General features: G+C 50.7%; 1 protein-coding gene across 1 annotated transcript in view; it reads right to left on the bottom strand.

Annotated features, from left to right (window-relative positions):
* Positions 1-11,786: 11,786 nt before the first annotated feature.
* Positions 11,787-16,917, bottom strand: part of NOX5 (NADPH oxidase 5) — a 93,094-nt gene continuing 87,963 nt past the window's right edge. The window contains exons 17-19 of the mRNA XM_043523339.1: positions 16,357-16,456; positions 15,349-15,515; positions 11,787-14,791 (exon numbers count right to left, since the gene is read on the bottom strand). Coding sequence (XP_043379274.1) covers positions 14,660-14,791; positions 15,349-15,515; positions 16,357-16,456 — 399 coding nt within the window. The 3' untranslated portion in view covers positions 11,787-14,659. The remainder of the gene's footprint in view (positions 14,792-15,348; positions 15,516-16,356; positions 16,457-16,917) is intronic.

Raw genomic sequence — 16,917 nt, 5'->3', positions numbered from 1 at the left:
GGCAGAGAATTTCAGTGGGAAATTGTCTGTTTCCATTTGGGTGATTTTCTGACCCTGACATTTCACTGGTCCATGAAGTTTCAGCGCAATGGTTTTCTCTTCTCCTGATACACATGAAAACACAGAAACCCTCCCACCTCTCACTGGGAATTTGGTGGACATGAAACGTTGCCCATTGTAAGCCAAGAGTCAGGGTGGGGATGTGTTCAGTAGCTGGCGTGCTGCGAGAGCTGCCTGCCATGCTGTTCATAGTCATCTCATTGTTACCTTGGGCTTCCCCCCTGTCTGCTGCATGCACCGGTTGTGTTTTGTGTGACACTCACATTGTCAGCTCTTTGGGAAAGGGACTGTCTTCTGTGCGTGTGCACAGTGCCCGTGGCCTCTGATCCCAAACTGGGCTGCTCAGTTTGGCTGTCACACAAGACAATCATTCAGCTGCTGCTATTCCTTCGCCAAGTTTCCTCCCTCCTACTTGAGTCAGCCCTGGCTCTCGCACACGTGGTCTGTAACCTTACTACAGCCACACTGCTCTACCCGCACAGCTCCCCGCGTCAACAAGCGAGAGCCGCAGTAAATTAACTCCAGCACTTTGCCAGCTTTGCATTATACAAGAGAGAGACATGGGATGGGAGTGATGGAACTGAGGTCAGGAGGCAGGACAGAGAGCTAAGCCTCACTCAGCAGCGAGACAGAACGGAGAGGCTGAGCTGAGAAAATGCGTATGTGGAGTGCACAGTATCTGCCTGCCTCCAAACGCAAGAATGGGAGGTGTTCAATCAAATTAAAAAGATGGGAAATTCAAAACCAATACAAGGAAGTGTGGTGATTAATCTGTGGAACTCACTGCCACCAGAAGTTGTTGAGACCAAGAATTTAGCAAGATTCAAAAAGGGATTGGGTATTTATATGGAGACCAAGAAAATCCAGAGTTCTAATAGTTAATGACAAAAAATTTTGGAAGGGATATTAAACCTCCTGCTTCAGGGCTTAAGCCAACCTCTAAATAATCGAAACCAGGACGAGACGTACACAGGGGTTAGATTATCCCACCTCTGGTACGGCAGGGTCCTTACAACTCCTTCAACACACCTGACAGGATAAGGGACTAGACGGACCTGGGAGCTGATGCAGCTTAGCAATTCCCATGTTCAGAGCAGCAGCAGACAGCAAACCAACCTCACCTGTAGGAGCCCAGCATGCCCACAGCTTTTCTGATTCACGTAGGATGTACAGGCAGCCGCAGGTGTGACAGCAGCTCCCAGCGCAGTGATCCTACACTCAGCCACGAGCAGCCGCAGCTGAGTTAGATGGACCTTTGGGCCCGTCCCCAAGCTAGAATCCTCTCTCACTCCTGCCCAGGTGTAGCCAAGGCATCAGCAACGCTGACCTGTGTGCTTCCAGCTAGCGCAGCACTGGACAGGGGCTTAGAGGCCAGATGGTGGGGCAGGAGGTTTAGGTGCTCCAATGACCTCCAGCATTTGTGCTGGCTGCAGTTCTCCCCTGCTGTCACCCCCCCAGTAAGCCAACCTCACTCAGCAAAGGAGCCTCAGGGCAGCAAATCCACACCTGTGTCTAAGAATGATCCTAGGACCCACAAGTGCTACCTCTTATGCAGCACTTTTCATTGCTAGAGTTCAGAGTGCTTTACCAAAGGATCGCAGCACCATTACCCCCATTCTACAGAGGGGGACACTGAGGCGTGGGGTGACTTGCGCAAGGCCACCCAGCAGGCCAGTGGCAGAGCCCAGAATAGAAGTCAGCTCTCCTGAGTCCCGTCACCACTAGGCCACACATGGGGGGACCACAAAGATGTCCAGTTTAGATCAGCAAACCGATGACTGGACACACAAGCATATTGTCTGCTCCTCTAGAGACCTCTGCCGGGCCCCGAGACTTCCGCCAACAATCCCAACTCTCACCTATTGTCCTCTTTGGAGAAAATCCCAGTGAGCTGCTACCCCTCCAACATTGCTGGAGGCAGGGCCTCTGCCCCACCCTCTCTCAGCTCTAACTCCTTGCTACCCTCACCAGCTCGCTGGGGAAACACATGCCTCGAAGCTCTTTGGAGGGGGTGCTACAGAAACCTCCCTTCTGAGGCTCCTCGAAACAGCAGAGCTCCAAGTTCTGTTCGTGGCTGGCTCGGGCAAAGCCCAGAAAGCACAGCCACTTCTCTGGGAAAGTCAGATCAGCTTCCCCTGACTCCTGAGCACACGGGGCAGGCTAAGCCAACCAGCCACCCACCTCCACGATCACGTGACCAACTGTACGAAATTCAGAGCTGCAAAGTCACAGACCCAGGGCGCTGGGATGAAAAGGTCCCTCTGGCTTTGAGTGAGAGGCGATCTCTCACAGGAGAGAGGCGCTGAAGGTCCCTTATTCGTTCAGTGGGCCAATCATTAAAGCCCAGGAACAACCTGTGCTCACAGGCATACAAAGCCTCCCCACTACAACACTGAAATGCACCAGCACTTGGCCTCAGATACAGACATCCTGATATTAGGGGCTTTGTCTTCTCTAGGCTTTATTCCAGCCTACCTTCCGTCCTGATTTTTCACACTTGCTATCTGGTCACCCTAGCTGGGCAATATTTTCAAACACATTGGGGGGCGGGGGGTAGGGGGGACGACATGGCCTGCTTTAGATCAATGAAGATTTTTGCAAATGTTCCATTTCTTTATTGTCAAAACCCAAAACTAAGAATTGTTTCGGGGGCGGGGGAGGGAGGGAGAGGGAGATGCTTTGTTCCCCTTTTGGCCACTTTCTTTACAGTGGAAAATCAAGAGAAAGCAGGGAAGGGCAAAATCAAAGCAAAAAGGGGAAAATACACCCCAAACTTCCAAAAGGGAATATTTTCCAAAAAAATGTTCAAGGAAACTTTTAAATAAACCAACCCCCTTCCTTCCAGAGCCCAGACTGAAGAATGAAAATGATTTCACCCCAAATCACTGCCATTCGCAACCAGCTGCAGCCTCGGAATTCTCACAGACCGGCCGGAAGAGGGGGCACAAAGGCTTTTGCACGTTGACAAAACTTACATTCCTGCCAAAACTAAAGCGCTATTAAATCTTCCTCTTCTCAGAAGCCTCCAGCTCCAAACCAGGAAAATGCTGAATGCCCCAAGTTTTGCTGTGTGAATTTTGCACAACTCTTTCCACCTGAGCGTAGGGGATAGCACTTGTGGCAATGGGAGGAAGAATCTATGTAACCAAGTCTAAAAGCCTGACTATTTCACTCTCATTTTAAATCTCTGCAGGGGTGTTTTAGCTTCTCCTTGCTGAGATGCCTAGCAGAGGCAAGTAGGACCAGGCAGTGCTGAGAGGTATGATAAACACCCAGGAGATGAAAGCATCTGGAAAGGGGGGAGAGAACGTACGTGTCCTGTATTCATGGTGCTGCGGCTAATGAGACAGCAGAGTTAAGATTCGAACTCCTGCAGCTGACATCAAAGGGTCAGTGATGTATTTAAAAAGGAGAATGAGCCTGAAAGCTCGCCCGCTGCTCTCACCACAAAACGGAGGCTTCTGTGAGTAAACAAAAAGTATTCAGCAAATGTAAATAGCACTGGCAAAACGAGGAGCTAATGAACCCAGAGTCAGATTTGCAAGAGGAGGTCACTGTAGACAATCTATGATTAGGCTGGGCTAGAACTGATGTGGCCTTACACCCGAGATCTGGATCTCCTTGTGGTCGGGGCTGCGCAACAGAGGCAGCTCCTGCCCCAGCCTGCCATCTAAATAGACAAGAAAGGGGGCCGAGGCAGAAGCTCAAAGAGGTGAAGTGACCTGCCCCAAGGCTGCAGCAGAGCAAGGACTGGAGCCCAGGTCTGTGGAATCCCATGCCAGGCCCTCTTCCACCAAGCCATGTACAGCGACGTCGCTACTCGGTAAGGCATGTTTTTAGAGTAACCTATATAGCTCCCCACTGGTTTCATCCCTGCTATACTCCACGGGAGATTTCACTCAGCTCTTCCCCTGCCCGGTGTGTGCAGAGCGACAACACGGTGCCGAGCCCCGTTTCATTGCTCCGGCTTCCTCCGCTGGTGAGCTATTTTCCACATTGTTTTCTGGCAATCGAAAAAGAGGCTCCTGTGTCATGGCACCTGCTCAGGGTGAGATTTATCGTTCCCTCCCCCAGGACGGGCATCCGAAACCAGCCAGCTCTTGAGCTCCGGTGACACTGTCCATTAGTCACGGCACTAATCCAGTGGCCAGGAAGCGTACATGGGGTCTGAGTTCAGTATTTCCAGGCTGTGAAGGCTGGGCTCCAGGCTGCACGCATTTACGAGTGTCTGACTTGTAGTTACCCGTTACGCAGGAGGGACTATGCACCCCGTAAGTGACCCGTGAGTTACTATGCAGCTGCATAAGACCTGCCTAGAGGGATGAAACCAATAGAGTTCTCTAGTGGCAACACTGAAAGCATAATGCACCGAATAGAGACTTTCTGGATAATATTTTAACCATCCTGTAGCATTTAATAGGGAATTATGGCCCTGATCCTGCAAACACACCTGTGAGTGACTTTAAGGCACATGAGCAGGGTTACTTGCCTGTATAAGCATTGGCAAGGCTGGGGGCCAAAGGGACTGATTTTCAATGGTATTTAGGTGCTTGAAGAAGCAGGTAGGTGCCTAGCGGGATTCTCAATGCCTAGCGCTTCTGAAATCTCCACTTATTTGCTTTTTGAGGCACCTTCACCCCATTAACACTCTGGCCCTAAACGCCTACTAGAGAACATAAGAACGGCCATACTGCGTCAGACCAATGGGCCATCTAGCCCAGTGTCCTGTCTTCCGACAGTGGCCGACATGGGCGGTGCGTGAACTGCCCATTTGGGGAACCTAGACCCTGGTACTGCCCCTTCTGCCCAAAGCCCCATCTCTCTCCTCCCCTCCTCTGCCGAAGCCCCGAGCCCCCCACTGCGGCCTTTGGGTCACCTGAGGGCCCCCAGTCCCGGAGCGCTAGTCAGATGGCGCAGCCCCTGGGCCCCCAGTCCCGGAGCGCTAGTCAGATGGCGCGGCCCCTGGGCCCCCAGTCCCGGAGTGCCAGCAAGGTGGTGAAGCCCCAGGGCCCCCAGAGCGCCGGCCAGGTGGTGCGGCCCCCAGCCCCGGAGCGGCAGGCAGCGTGACCACCGGCCCCAGCCACTCAAGTCCCAGCTACAGGCCAGTATGCCCTAGCCCCACCCCAGCCAGGCCTGGGGGAAGAGCGGGAAGCAGGAGGGAGGCCTCGGGGCAGAGCATGGACAGGACCACGTTTGGCTGTTTGGGGAGACTCAGTCTCCCCTGGCCTGTGATACCTGCTACCCATGGTGGCCAGTGCCAGATACTTCAGGGGGAAAGAACAGAACCGGGCAATTATCGAGTGACCCATCTCCTGTCGTCCAGTCCCAACCTCTGGCAGTTAGACGCTTAGGGACACCCAGAGCATGGGGCTGCATCCCTGACCATCTTGGACGAGAATTCAATAGGTGGCTTCAAGAATTCTCTAGGAATGGTATCCTTCTCGATACAGGACTTTCCATGAGGGCTCCATTGTGCACACCTGGGCTGTTAGGTTCCTACCAGCTGACATAATGTGCTGGTCTTTACTGAACCAAGGAAAGATCCCATTTCCCAATGTATCTTCTTCAGCCAGCACCTTCATATTTCTTGGGGTCAGCCTGCATGCCCTTTATAAAGCATTGAGCGTTTCTTGTTTCACTAGTTTATAAACAAGTAGATAAAAAAGCCCATTTCCCAGGACTCCAGCGGTGCTCCTGAGAATGAGGCCTGGGGTAGATGCTAACACACACTGTTTTACAAGGTTTTCATTGCCTCTTCCAGTGTTCGAGTGCAAGCGCTTGAAGTGCAAAATACAGCAGACTCAAACGAAGGCTTTTTCTCTGGTCCCTTATTCATGCTATGTAGCCGCTGGTTGAGATAGTGTATTATATTTGTGTACCCTTTAGGCAGTCAGATCAATTATAATCAATTATGCATTACCCCTTAGCTCACTGCAGAACCGCAGCCTCCAGCTGCTTCCAGCTGCGTCTGTTGGAGCAACAATTCTAGTCCCTTGGAACAGCCTTTCAAGACGCCCCTCCCCATCTTTAGGAGGAAGTAATAGTCCAGCGCTGGCTGATTGATGGCTCTGAGTTAGGTCCTCCCGAGGTCTCATTAAAACAGGCCCCATTTAAAAACGGGAGGTGAGAATAGCCTATGTCCCCTCCTCTTTCCCATTCTTCGTGCCTGGAACTGGCTGCCTTCCTGCCCCCGGCTGTGCCTGAGATTGTAACTAATCAGCTGCTGTCACAACTGACAGCAGCGTGGAAATCTTTGGCCACTTACAGGAACATGCTCCTGGGTGGCCCATGAGCCCTCTCCCCTGTCCACATCCCCCACAGCAACCGGATCAGACCTGACCCCAGCTAGAAAAACGCCATGGTCACCTCCACCAGGTATGTCTGTCTTCCACCTGCCTTGGTTCTGTTCTTCCTGCCTGTCTCTCAGTTCCAGCTTCCTCCCAAACATCCTCCCAGCCGGTGGCCTTTCGCTGGGTGGACGACCTGCCAACTGGGTCCTTATTCTTAAATCCACCCCTGAAATCTGACTCCTTGGACCACACCCCAGAGTGATGGGAGTTCTACTGAGTGGGGAGTGCAGGCTCCAGACTATAGACAATTAGGGTTGCTCAGGACACCTCCACTAGGGAGCAAAAACGCCATCTGCAGCATTTGAGGACTCTGTGGTTTTTCTGCACTCATCCCTGGCGGGGAGTGTGACTTTGCACTGGCTCTGTTAGGACTGGAGAGTGGCACCTTTCATCAGCCATCTTCTGCCCGGATGCTGCCGTGCCAGCCAAGGCTCCATCATCACATGTCTCTGCTTCAGCTTCGTCTCTCTGGGTGGAGATCAAAGACTCCACAGGCTGCCTGCAGCCACTGCTCAAGTGTTCGGAAGTGTTTCCTCTCATACGGGCTGCATATTTAGTCAAATCCTACAGGTCATGAAGCATGGTTCACAAAGGTTGCCATCTACAGAGCTCGGGACATTACTGCAATTCTGATTTTTATCCCCCTTGAGTAACTGACTGTGACATTTTTGCATTTTACTCCAGAGTGCTGCTTTGAATAATAACTTGGGGAGAAAGGCTTAATTTTCTGTTTCATAGTCACTTACCCCTTTAATTCTGCTCACTCCAGTCTCCTCTCCTCTGCTTCTTCTAGCTACAAAAAGCAAATGTGCTTTTTTTGTTCTTTGTAGATGAAAGGAAGGGAATTCGTCCAATTTCATACGTACAGAATCAGGAAGAAATTACCTTGCAAATTGTGCTCTCGGGGCAGAGTTGAAGTCCCTGGTGAGATGCGTGGGAAGCATATGCACTAGCTGAATGCGTCATACGATACCTGCCATTCACACAGAGCCTTATTCCCAATCCCCTTAAATGATCGGCTTTCTCTACATCCACCCACACCAAGCCCACGTGAAGCCCAAGTGAAGTAAGAAGGCTGGCTCACACACATCCTCCTATTTTTGAAATGTATTTCAGGACAATACTATGGGCCACGTGAATTCTGATCCATGGGCCAATAAAACAGACCGGGGAAATGTGGGACTGAATACGGGCCCCGATTCCCAGGTGGTGTAAATCAGCAAGGGAGTTTTGCCAAGTTGCACCAGCTGAAGATCTCTCTCAGCTTCCAAACTGAGGTGAGAATAATGTTAAAAGGGTCGGAGCTAAAGGCCTGGGAGGGCAGGGGCAGGAAGTCACATGTTGTGTTTCATGGATGATGCACAATAAGTATTGGCCACTTAGCTTGATGTGATTTTGATCCACCCAAATTCCACTTCATTGACAAAATAGCTGAGTTCAGACCCCAAATCTGAAGAAACATGTATTTTGTCCTGTTTCCATGGAAAGCCAATCTTTTAGAAGGGGAAAAAAAACCCTAATTTTTGCTCCATTTGGCTCAAAACTAGGCCCATTCCCTTTTTTTGTTCTAAATATTTAGAAACCATTACAACATTTTCTGCAAAAAATGGGCACAGTTTTCTGTTTATAATTCAGGCCCCAGTCCTGCAGTTGGATCCAGGTGACCAGCCCCTTGCAGCTGCTCTGATGCTCACAATGATGGAGACATTGACCACGCTTTCATTCAGACCTGGAGATGGCACAATGCATGTACACAAGATAATAATTGCAATCAACACAAGGGGTTGTGCATTTCTGAGGGTGCTCAGCAACCTCCGTTCCCACTGGTGTTCACTGGGATTTAAGGGGGCTCAGCAACACTTCCCAGATGTGCTCAGCTCTTAGCAGTCAAAGGCCCTGCTCCTGTAAGCGAACACAGCAGCCTGGTTCCCTCTCCCATGTAAAGTCCCGATGAGGGCAGTATGACTCAGTGCAGGGATAAAGGTCTGTGCTGGCCCTTTGCAGGATTGGGGCCAACGGAGCACCGGGCGCGCTCTCCCTTATAAGAGCCCAGGACCGATATTAACCAACCAGTCCTCATACAACCCCAGGATGGAGACACAAGCCTATTCTGTAGTTGGGGTAATGGAGAGGTTCAATGCTGCTTGGGATCAGAGCCCCTGAGTTGATGGGTCTTCAGCAGAATCTGCACAGATCTCAGCAGATTGGGGACCAGAGCCCCTGCTTGTTCCTTGGAGAGGCCCAAACTTCCTTGGAGAGGAATTCTCAATGGGGCTCTCACGGGAGTTCCCATGGGGCAGGGAGAGCTCCCCTCCTTTGGAAAGTAACTCTCCCTGATCCCAGCCAGAACCTTCCAGGCCAGGGGCTTGGCTCACACAGCTCCAGGCAGGTGGCTACATGGAGCTGTCAAGCTGACTCAGCGTACAACACCTGGCGTGAGCAGTCCTTCGCTGGGAATTCGTCTAGCCCATTCTCCAGCTAACGGGCTGTGACGGCTGCCTTTCCGCTCAAGGAGAGAGCTCCAGCTTTCTCTTGAACCTTCCCGTTACAGTTTACGTTTTGTTCTCCCCATGGATGGTTTTGCCATCAAATAAATGTCTCAACTGAATTCATCTTATTTTTTAAAATGAAAGCGTCAGCATATTGGCCAGGCCGATCATAAAACGACAGATAAATCTGCCAGGAAATGCAGTTTAATATGAGTATTTGTTTAGAATAGCAATTGTTCCCTCGTGGGCCGTTGATTATAAAGAGAACATCTACCGGACAGTAGCAGTCCCATATCTTCCTTTAGCTAAAGGTTTGGCCTACTTGGGTTTCTATGCGAAACGTTTCTGGCAGATGCATTTAGAAGAAAATGAGATTGGCTAGCATTACTAAAAACAAACCAACCCCTTGGAATATGGGGCTGTTTTATGCACTCTAAGAGCAGCTATACAATCTTTATTAATTATTATTATTATAGGGGACAGAAAAGCAAAGGTCTGTTCCCATAGACACAGAGAAGGATAAGACAAGAATGGGGAACAGGGAACCGAGGGCACCAAGAAGACCAGTCGTGATCTGTTGCTGTCTGACCCGAGGTGCAGGAATCTCTGATCGCAGCAATCCCACATCTCCCTTGCACTTGTCACGACTGGGCGATCAGGTCAGAGGCCAGGGACAGCACTGAAGGTCCGAGCTGGAGTCAGGAACCAGGAGTCTGTGCCAAGGGGCAGAGCCGGGGTCGGGAACCAAGCACCGAAACCAGGGGCAAAGCTGGAGTCAGAGTCCCAGTACAAAGCCTAGGGTTGGGATCAGAGTCGCAGTTTAAGGGCGAAGGCTGAGGGTCAGAGTCCAGCCTGGGGGGTCTGAAAGTGAGCTAAGAGAAGCAGCTAAAGCTGGCAGGGAAGTCTGCCTCATTGCACCTCCTGGAACGCCTCCTGGAATTAAAGAGGGCCGTGAGAGACGCTGTCAGTCCGGCCAGCTGAGGTGGTTCTTCCCGTACAGGTCTCAGTGATCATGCTTACGGCCCTATCAAGGCTGCCGGGGAGTGGTGTGGAGGTGTTGACCGACTCTCAGACCCGCTCTAGTCCCCGCAGAACTTCACATTGCTGGAGCTCTGCCTGGGGTGATGCAGGTCTATTTCTTGTCCCTGGGGGCGCTGGAAGGCGAGGTGCTTTCATCCAGACGGCGTTTACAACCCTGTGAAAAACTGGCTCTGAAAGATCCCACCCTGGGCTCCCACAGCTACCCTCTGGCTGGGGGCATGGAGTGTCGATGCTGCAGCCACCTCTGCTGCACTGGCTTGTGTGCAGAGAGCTGAAGGGCATGCTTCCCACGTGGCCAGGCCCAGCCGGACGGGCGGGCGTTTTGTTGTGTTTACCCACTAACTGCAGTCTGTCCACACAGGGCAGGGAGCGTGGGCACTGCTCGCCAGAAACACATCAGAGCCACCCCTGTCAACAGGCAAGAGGAGTTAAACTGGAAGCCCCCCGGCCTCTGCCCAGGGAAACACCTGCCAGCAAGGGGAGCAAATTCTCGAGCTGAGGACTATTCACTGAGAACACCTTTCCACCTGGCACTAGTAACAGCAGCACCTAAAGGCATCAGCTCAGATCAGGGCCACAATGTGCTAGGTGCTGTATAAATACATGGTAAGGGCGGCCTTGCTCCAAAGAGCTTCTGGTCTAAATAGACAACCTAGGTAAAGAGTGGGAGGGGAAACTGAGGCACAACAGGGGGAAGCGACTGCCCAAGGTCCCACAGCAGAGCAGTAAATAGGACCTAGATCTCTTGAGTCCCATCCTGTGCCCCACCCATGATGCCTCCAGAGAACTAAACCTAGGGGCAGTTGAAGTGGCAGCGTACCTGACAAGGAGCATATGGGATGACACTCCCGTCCCACGCAGTATTGTGCACCTCCCTCAGCCATTCCCAGGACTGCTCAGCACCTCGCAGGACGGGGCCCTTTGTATCTCTTATACAAAGACGTTGACAAAACAGTGCATTCACAAAAGGGCTGGGTGCTCCTCCCCCTGCCCACACCCCAGTCTTCCAGGCCAGTCTGAGGCCTTTTCACTGACCCACCAGGTTCCTCTGCACAGCGTGGAAGAAGAGAGCTGAGAGTTTAAACCCGCAAAAATGACAAGCCCAGCTGAAGGGGAAAATGCTAGTGATTCTTCTTTGGAATCCTGCTTATTTAAACCACACAGGAAAGGGCTGGGCCTGCCCTCTTTCCACAGACAAATCTCCCATGGGATTGGACACTACTGTTATTTAAAATGCTCACGAGGATCCAGGGGCTTTTAACAGCACATTGCTACAGGGGATAGTTTCTCCTTTTCTTTTTACAGAGCTGTACCAGTGCTTTGGTTGGCAGGTCTGCAGCACCCTCTTGTGGCTGAAGAATTCACCACTGGCAAAGTTGCTTTTTTTGTGTTTCTGGGTGACGCACCAGGGTGAACACCACACCCTCGCCTTGCTCTGTGTCACGAGTTGAGACAATCCACGTTCAGCTCGAAAATCATTGCAGGGGCATGTGTAGCTGCATAGGGCGAATGCTGTGCTCCCGTCGCACCTCAACAGAGCCCGGCAACTTAATCCCGTTTCTATAGAAATACGAATGCTGGTCAAGGCGACAGAATCAAGAGTTTAAGAATAAATTAGAACTGAATCCTTAGAGCCAGACTTCGGCCTGGACGCAGAAAGGTACTTAATCATATGCTTCACTTTGAGCGTGTGAGTAATCACATTGACATCACTGGGACTACACATGTGCTTACAATTTGGCATGTGCTCACACACTTTGCTGGATCATATATATATAAGGTTTCGTCCTTTCCTCTATAATGGGCTAGACCAAGCCTATCAGAAACACCCAGGAAGTTATAATTTGACTCTGATTCTGGGTCTAAATGCCATGAATCAGGCTCATCTTTTAATATGTGATTTCATTCACAGAAGACCCATTACAACACTATTTTTACAGCGATGACAGGGAGCCGTGACCAACATGTAAGAACACCAAGTACAATACTGTCTCCAGTGCTCTCTATCAGAAATCCGAGGACAGAGTCTGAATCTGAGCTGAGGCTGAGAGACCCAAAGTCAAGTGTTCCTAACGTTCAAGGGGGCCTACATCCAAAATGCAAGAGAGGGTTGAAAATGTTCCATCAAAATAAAGTTTTTGTCCGAAAATGGCTGTTTGATGAACCAGACCATTTTGTGGGAAAATGTCCATTTTGCTAGAAAATTTGTAGGTTTTCGTTGACACACCCAAACTCTAAAAAATGAAAACATTTTGGTTTGTGGTAACCGAAAGCTGGAATTTCTCAGATTCTGGGTTGTCAGTTTTTCACCAAAAGCCAAAAAAAGTAAAAGAAAATTTTCAACAGAAATGGGGAAAAAAAACGGTTTGGTCTAAATTTTTCTTAGGAAAAAACAATAATAATTTCCCAACCAGCTCCTCCAAACACAGAGATGGGCTCTGGCTGCCATGTTCACAGCTGAATCTTGGGCTGGACTTTCCTAAAGTTCCCAGGATTTCAAGGTCCTGTGCTCAGCCCTGGGCTGCAGTCAGAGCTTCACCCTTGGTAAAAGACCTCTGAGGACGTTATGGGACGAGACCGGAGATTGGCAGCGGGGCACAAGATGAGCGTTCAGAGTGGAAACCCGAAGTGGCAGCTTTCTGACACTTTCACAACCATGTGGGGAAATCCACTTTTTGATGTTGCTTAAGCGCCAAGCTTTTCAGCCACCAAACCGTTTGCAACCCCACACGCAAAGTGAAACTGACTAACGATGATCCAGCACTTTGTGCTCAAAGAGTTTTGAGCATTTAATATTCTGCTGAAAATGTTACAAGCCCCACCCAGAATCCTGAACGAAAGAGGCTCATTCAGCTTTTGCTAGGTTTGTTCGCCAATGGCTCCCTCAGTCTCCTTACGGTTCTGTGTCTCCCTTTTCTCTTGCATTTCTCCTGGCTTTGGCTGCACCCCTGTGTTTCCTGGGAAAGAAATCTCCCCAAATTCGAGCTGTCTCCCCGAGACATAGCCAAGATGGAACCAAGAGTAAAGCAGTGACATGGTCCTGTTGGAAAAGGCTAACAAGCTGAGCGATGACAAAACTGCAACCAACTGCCCTAAGAGCAAACAAGCTGCTTGTCAGTTCACGCCTGTCTGGGCTCTAAGAACTGGCATTTCCAGGCTTTGTGCTATGATATTCTAAACTAGCCGAGTGGAAGAAACTCTAATTCATGCTTTGATGTCAGTTTGGACACAGACAAACAAGCTTATTTACTCCATCAGGCACTTAACCCATTCCTAAACTGCCGACAGCGAGCCCTCGAGATCAGCGCTGCATCTCTGTGCCCCCCGCTCAGGCTGAATCGTGCGCTCCTCGGAGCAAGTTTGTTCTTCACACTTGTCTGTCTGCTAAGGCCACTTTGTGCACACGGGTCTCAGCACGGCCTGAAACGCTCTGCAGAGATTGCTCCTGCCCAGGGGACGCTCTGCTGCACTAAATCTGGCAGGGGTGGCTCTGTTGCGGGGTGTGGGTGGCGGGCTGCGGACAGTCAAGGGGTGGGACGGAGCTCTGCTACGACTGATCCTCCGCTAGCATAAGGTAGCTTTGCACAGGGGCAGCTCTGCCTTGTGCCCGGGCCAGTCGACTGTAAACCAGGCTTCCTGTGGCCATCCCTCTCCACTACAGAGAATCTGGCCAGTGGGTTTATTTTCTTGTAATGTTTCTTATCAGCCAACTGATAGTATTTAGAGATAGGCCCGAGCCCTGGACCCCAAGCTCCCCTGACCTTTGGATGGGCTCAGAAGCCAAACCCTGATAAAGATCTGAATTTTGTTCCCAGGCTGAATCAAAACCCTGGCACTGAAAATCCTCAAATTGGGGCACTTGGACTCTGGATGTGTATTTTATGGCTTGCCCCATCTCTGCTGTAAGCCGACAATCTCACTAGGTTGCTTTACGGAACTTCAGGTGCTGGTAAATATTTTGACTCCACAGAGCCAGACTCTGAGCCTGAGTTAAATAAAAATATAACGCTTTAACCCCCCAGGTACTAGTTTGGAAGGGGCACACACTCTCAAGCATCCGGGTACAGCCTAACTTTTAAGTGACAGGAGTCAGGACGACACTTACCCTGCGAGCAGGTTACTCCATAATTACTCCCTTGGGGGTTTCTTGCACCTTCCTCTGAAGCATCTGGCACTGGCCACTGCCTGAGGTGGGATATCAGACTGGATGGAGAACTGAGCTGATCCACTCTGGCAACTCCTATGTCCCTGGTCCTTTATGAAGGTCTGTCCATAGCTACCAAGGGGCAGTAAACTCCTAGAACTGGTGCTGCTCCACCCTCCCCTTAAAGTTTCCACATTTCCTCCCCAAAATGGGAGCTTTATTCTTCATGACGGGGGCATCCTACCCGAGTTGCACACCATGCACAAAAGAGAAGCCAAAGTGTTATTTGTGCTCCTACTGGGACTCAGCTGGAGGTGCTAGACACCAGGTTCAGCTGAACACAAGCATGCTTTATTTATGGGGCATGTTTAGACCATGCTTTGGGCAAACACAGTATATTCCCACACATACAATCAGAGAGGAAGGTAAAGAAAGCTCTCTTGTAAGTATGATGCATGCGCCAGCAATTACAGAAGCAAACACCTAAGCTACACTTTAAATCACCTGCAGGAAGTGGATTCTAAACACAGCCCTCCGGGCTGCGGAGAAAGGCAGCGATGGACAGAAAGAGATCATTAAAAATTTTCTTTGAAAAATCTGAAGTTGAAGTGTTCGCAGTGAGCCTTGACTACCTTGGCAAGAGCCGGAGACCCGCAGAAGAAGACTTGGACTTTCCCTTTATTTTCCTCTGCCATCCTGTGGAACACCTGACATGAAACGAAAGCAGGGAGGAGAAGAAAAGAACAAGGTCTGTTTTAACATCGCACGTGAACACCATTAACATGCCCTTGGTTCACTAGCTCTCTTTCACCACAAAGCTAAGCAGGTGGCACACCAAAGCACCACCTAGGGAGGTTCTTTTCATGGGTGGCTGTTAACAATTACGAGGGAGGGTGGCTTGTTTCCTGGTCATGGATAAGGGGACGATGTAACGAAGTCTTAAACAGTAGACATGAAACTTGAAGCAGCAATCAAAGAACTCCCATAGAGTTCCCACTTGAAGAGCCACCAGAAACCCTCACTCCTCAGGCATCGCTTTGAGCTCCGTACTCAAGCCAAGCTCCCATTGACTCTAACAGAAACCTGCCTGGTTGAGGAGGCAGAGACTGGGCCTGGAGCACCAGACTGAGCTCACTGACACCGTTGTAAATACACACACCCCACTGACTACTCTGGAGTTACTCCAGCATTACCCGGCTCGGGTGCCTCCCCAACAGTGAAGCAGGCGGACGCAGTTTGTTAATTGGGTTTCAAGGATCGTTACCTTGCTCCAGTCAGGGCGGCCTGGTTGGGTTCTGGTCCTCAGTCCTGTGATAGAGTCTTTCTTTTCCTTCTTCGCCAGCAGATCTAAAGCCATCTGCAGACCAATAGCCTTCATATCGTTCTTACTGAGCGCTGAAGTCATGTACAGGTGCATCTCTAGAAAACGGCCTGTGCATTTAAGGGAAAAGCAAAGTGACAGCTGAGCATCTGGAGTTCAGTTTGTTAGTGCAGAATTACTGACCGAGGCTGGCTCAAAACACATTGCCACCAAAACCTCAGCTAGCAGAACACCTGTCCCTGGGAAAATAGGCGGAACAACATGTCACGTCAACCAGACAGACTCTCTTTTGGTCTGTACCCCGGCCTGATGTTCTAGGCCACTTCCCCTAGGTAGGAGAGTCTCCCGCCAATCCATAGACCCCGACTGTATCTGCCTTGTCTCGCTCGTGGAGAGAAGGTGCTGCCTCTGGAAGTGGGGACTGTATGTGGTCGGGACATGTTATCAGAAGAGCAGCAACAGCTAGTACCACGAAGTAGCAAAGCAGGGTTATCTGGTGCCAGTGCCCAAGGCAGCTGAGGCTTCCCACCCAACCATTCGCACAGAGTTCTCCTGGCAGGAGCATGGCAGTCCAAGCAGGGGAAGGAGTGTAGTGGTGGCAGTCAGACCAAGGGTACTTGGGCCACACTTAAGTCTGGCCCAGGAGTGCCCCCCTTGAAAGGATCTGCCAAGAGCCTGTGGAGTGTAGCCTCAGTGAGCTTTGATGGAGCCAGGATTGGGACACAATGGTTGCAGCTCACAAATCCCCTCCCGGCTGCCTCTTTTCCTGTATTTGCAGATAGGCCTATCACATGACAATAGGGACAATGCAACATCTACTGTGTTACTAAAGACACTTGCACTCTGCTGGGGGGCATGTGTCACGGAGGCTGAGGTCAATAGTATTCCTACATGCCCACTGGAATGGGGGAGGGAGGGATTCACTAGCAGAGCCGCCTGGCTTCCACTTACCTTCTGGTTCCTCATCAGCCTGGTCCATTTCCAGCTTTGTGAGCAGGCTGACAAACCACTCAAAGGACTTCTGGTCTCGGTTGATCCAGATGAAGTCAACCTGAAAGCACGATCTTTGCTTTGGTGCTAGCGAGCCACACATTTACATACCAAACTACGAATCAGTTGATGTTTGTGCCTTTTAAAGCCCCCAGCGCGGCTCTTTGCAGACTGGCAAAGCGACAAGGCCCCAGTCCCCAGCGGCTCTTGGTCACATTAGACAAGGGACAGACAGTTGTGGGACGGAGCCAGGTTCTAATTCTGTGTCTGTCTGGGCCTTTATACCATGTTCATCTCCATGGGAACTGGTGAAGGAGCAGGATGGTTAGCAGGCAGCTCTGGAGTCCCACAGACCGGGCCAGTTCAGCCTGAGCAAACCAATGTGGCTTCACTTACTCTAAAGGGGCTATGCCAACTTATGCTAGCTGAGGTCGGACCCATTGCCTGGGAGAGTGGTGTATTCAAACGTGTATTAAAATTGTAAACTATCACTTTTAATTTTCAGGGGTTTCCCTGGTTCTG

The sequence above is a fragment of the Chelonia mydas genome, chromosome 10 (genome assembly GCF_015237465.2).
Source record: "Chelonia mydas isolate rCheMyd1 chromosome 10, rCheMyd1.pri.v2, whole genome shotgun sequence".
In the NCBI taxonomy this organism is placed as follows: Eukaryota; Metazoa; Chordata; order Testudines; family Cheloniidae; genus Chelonia; species Chelonia mydas.
This window is presented reverse-complemented; position numbering and strand designations above follow the sequence as displayed.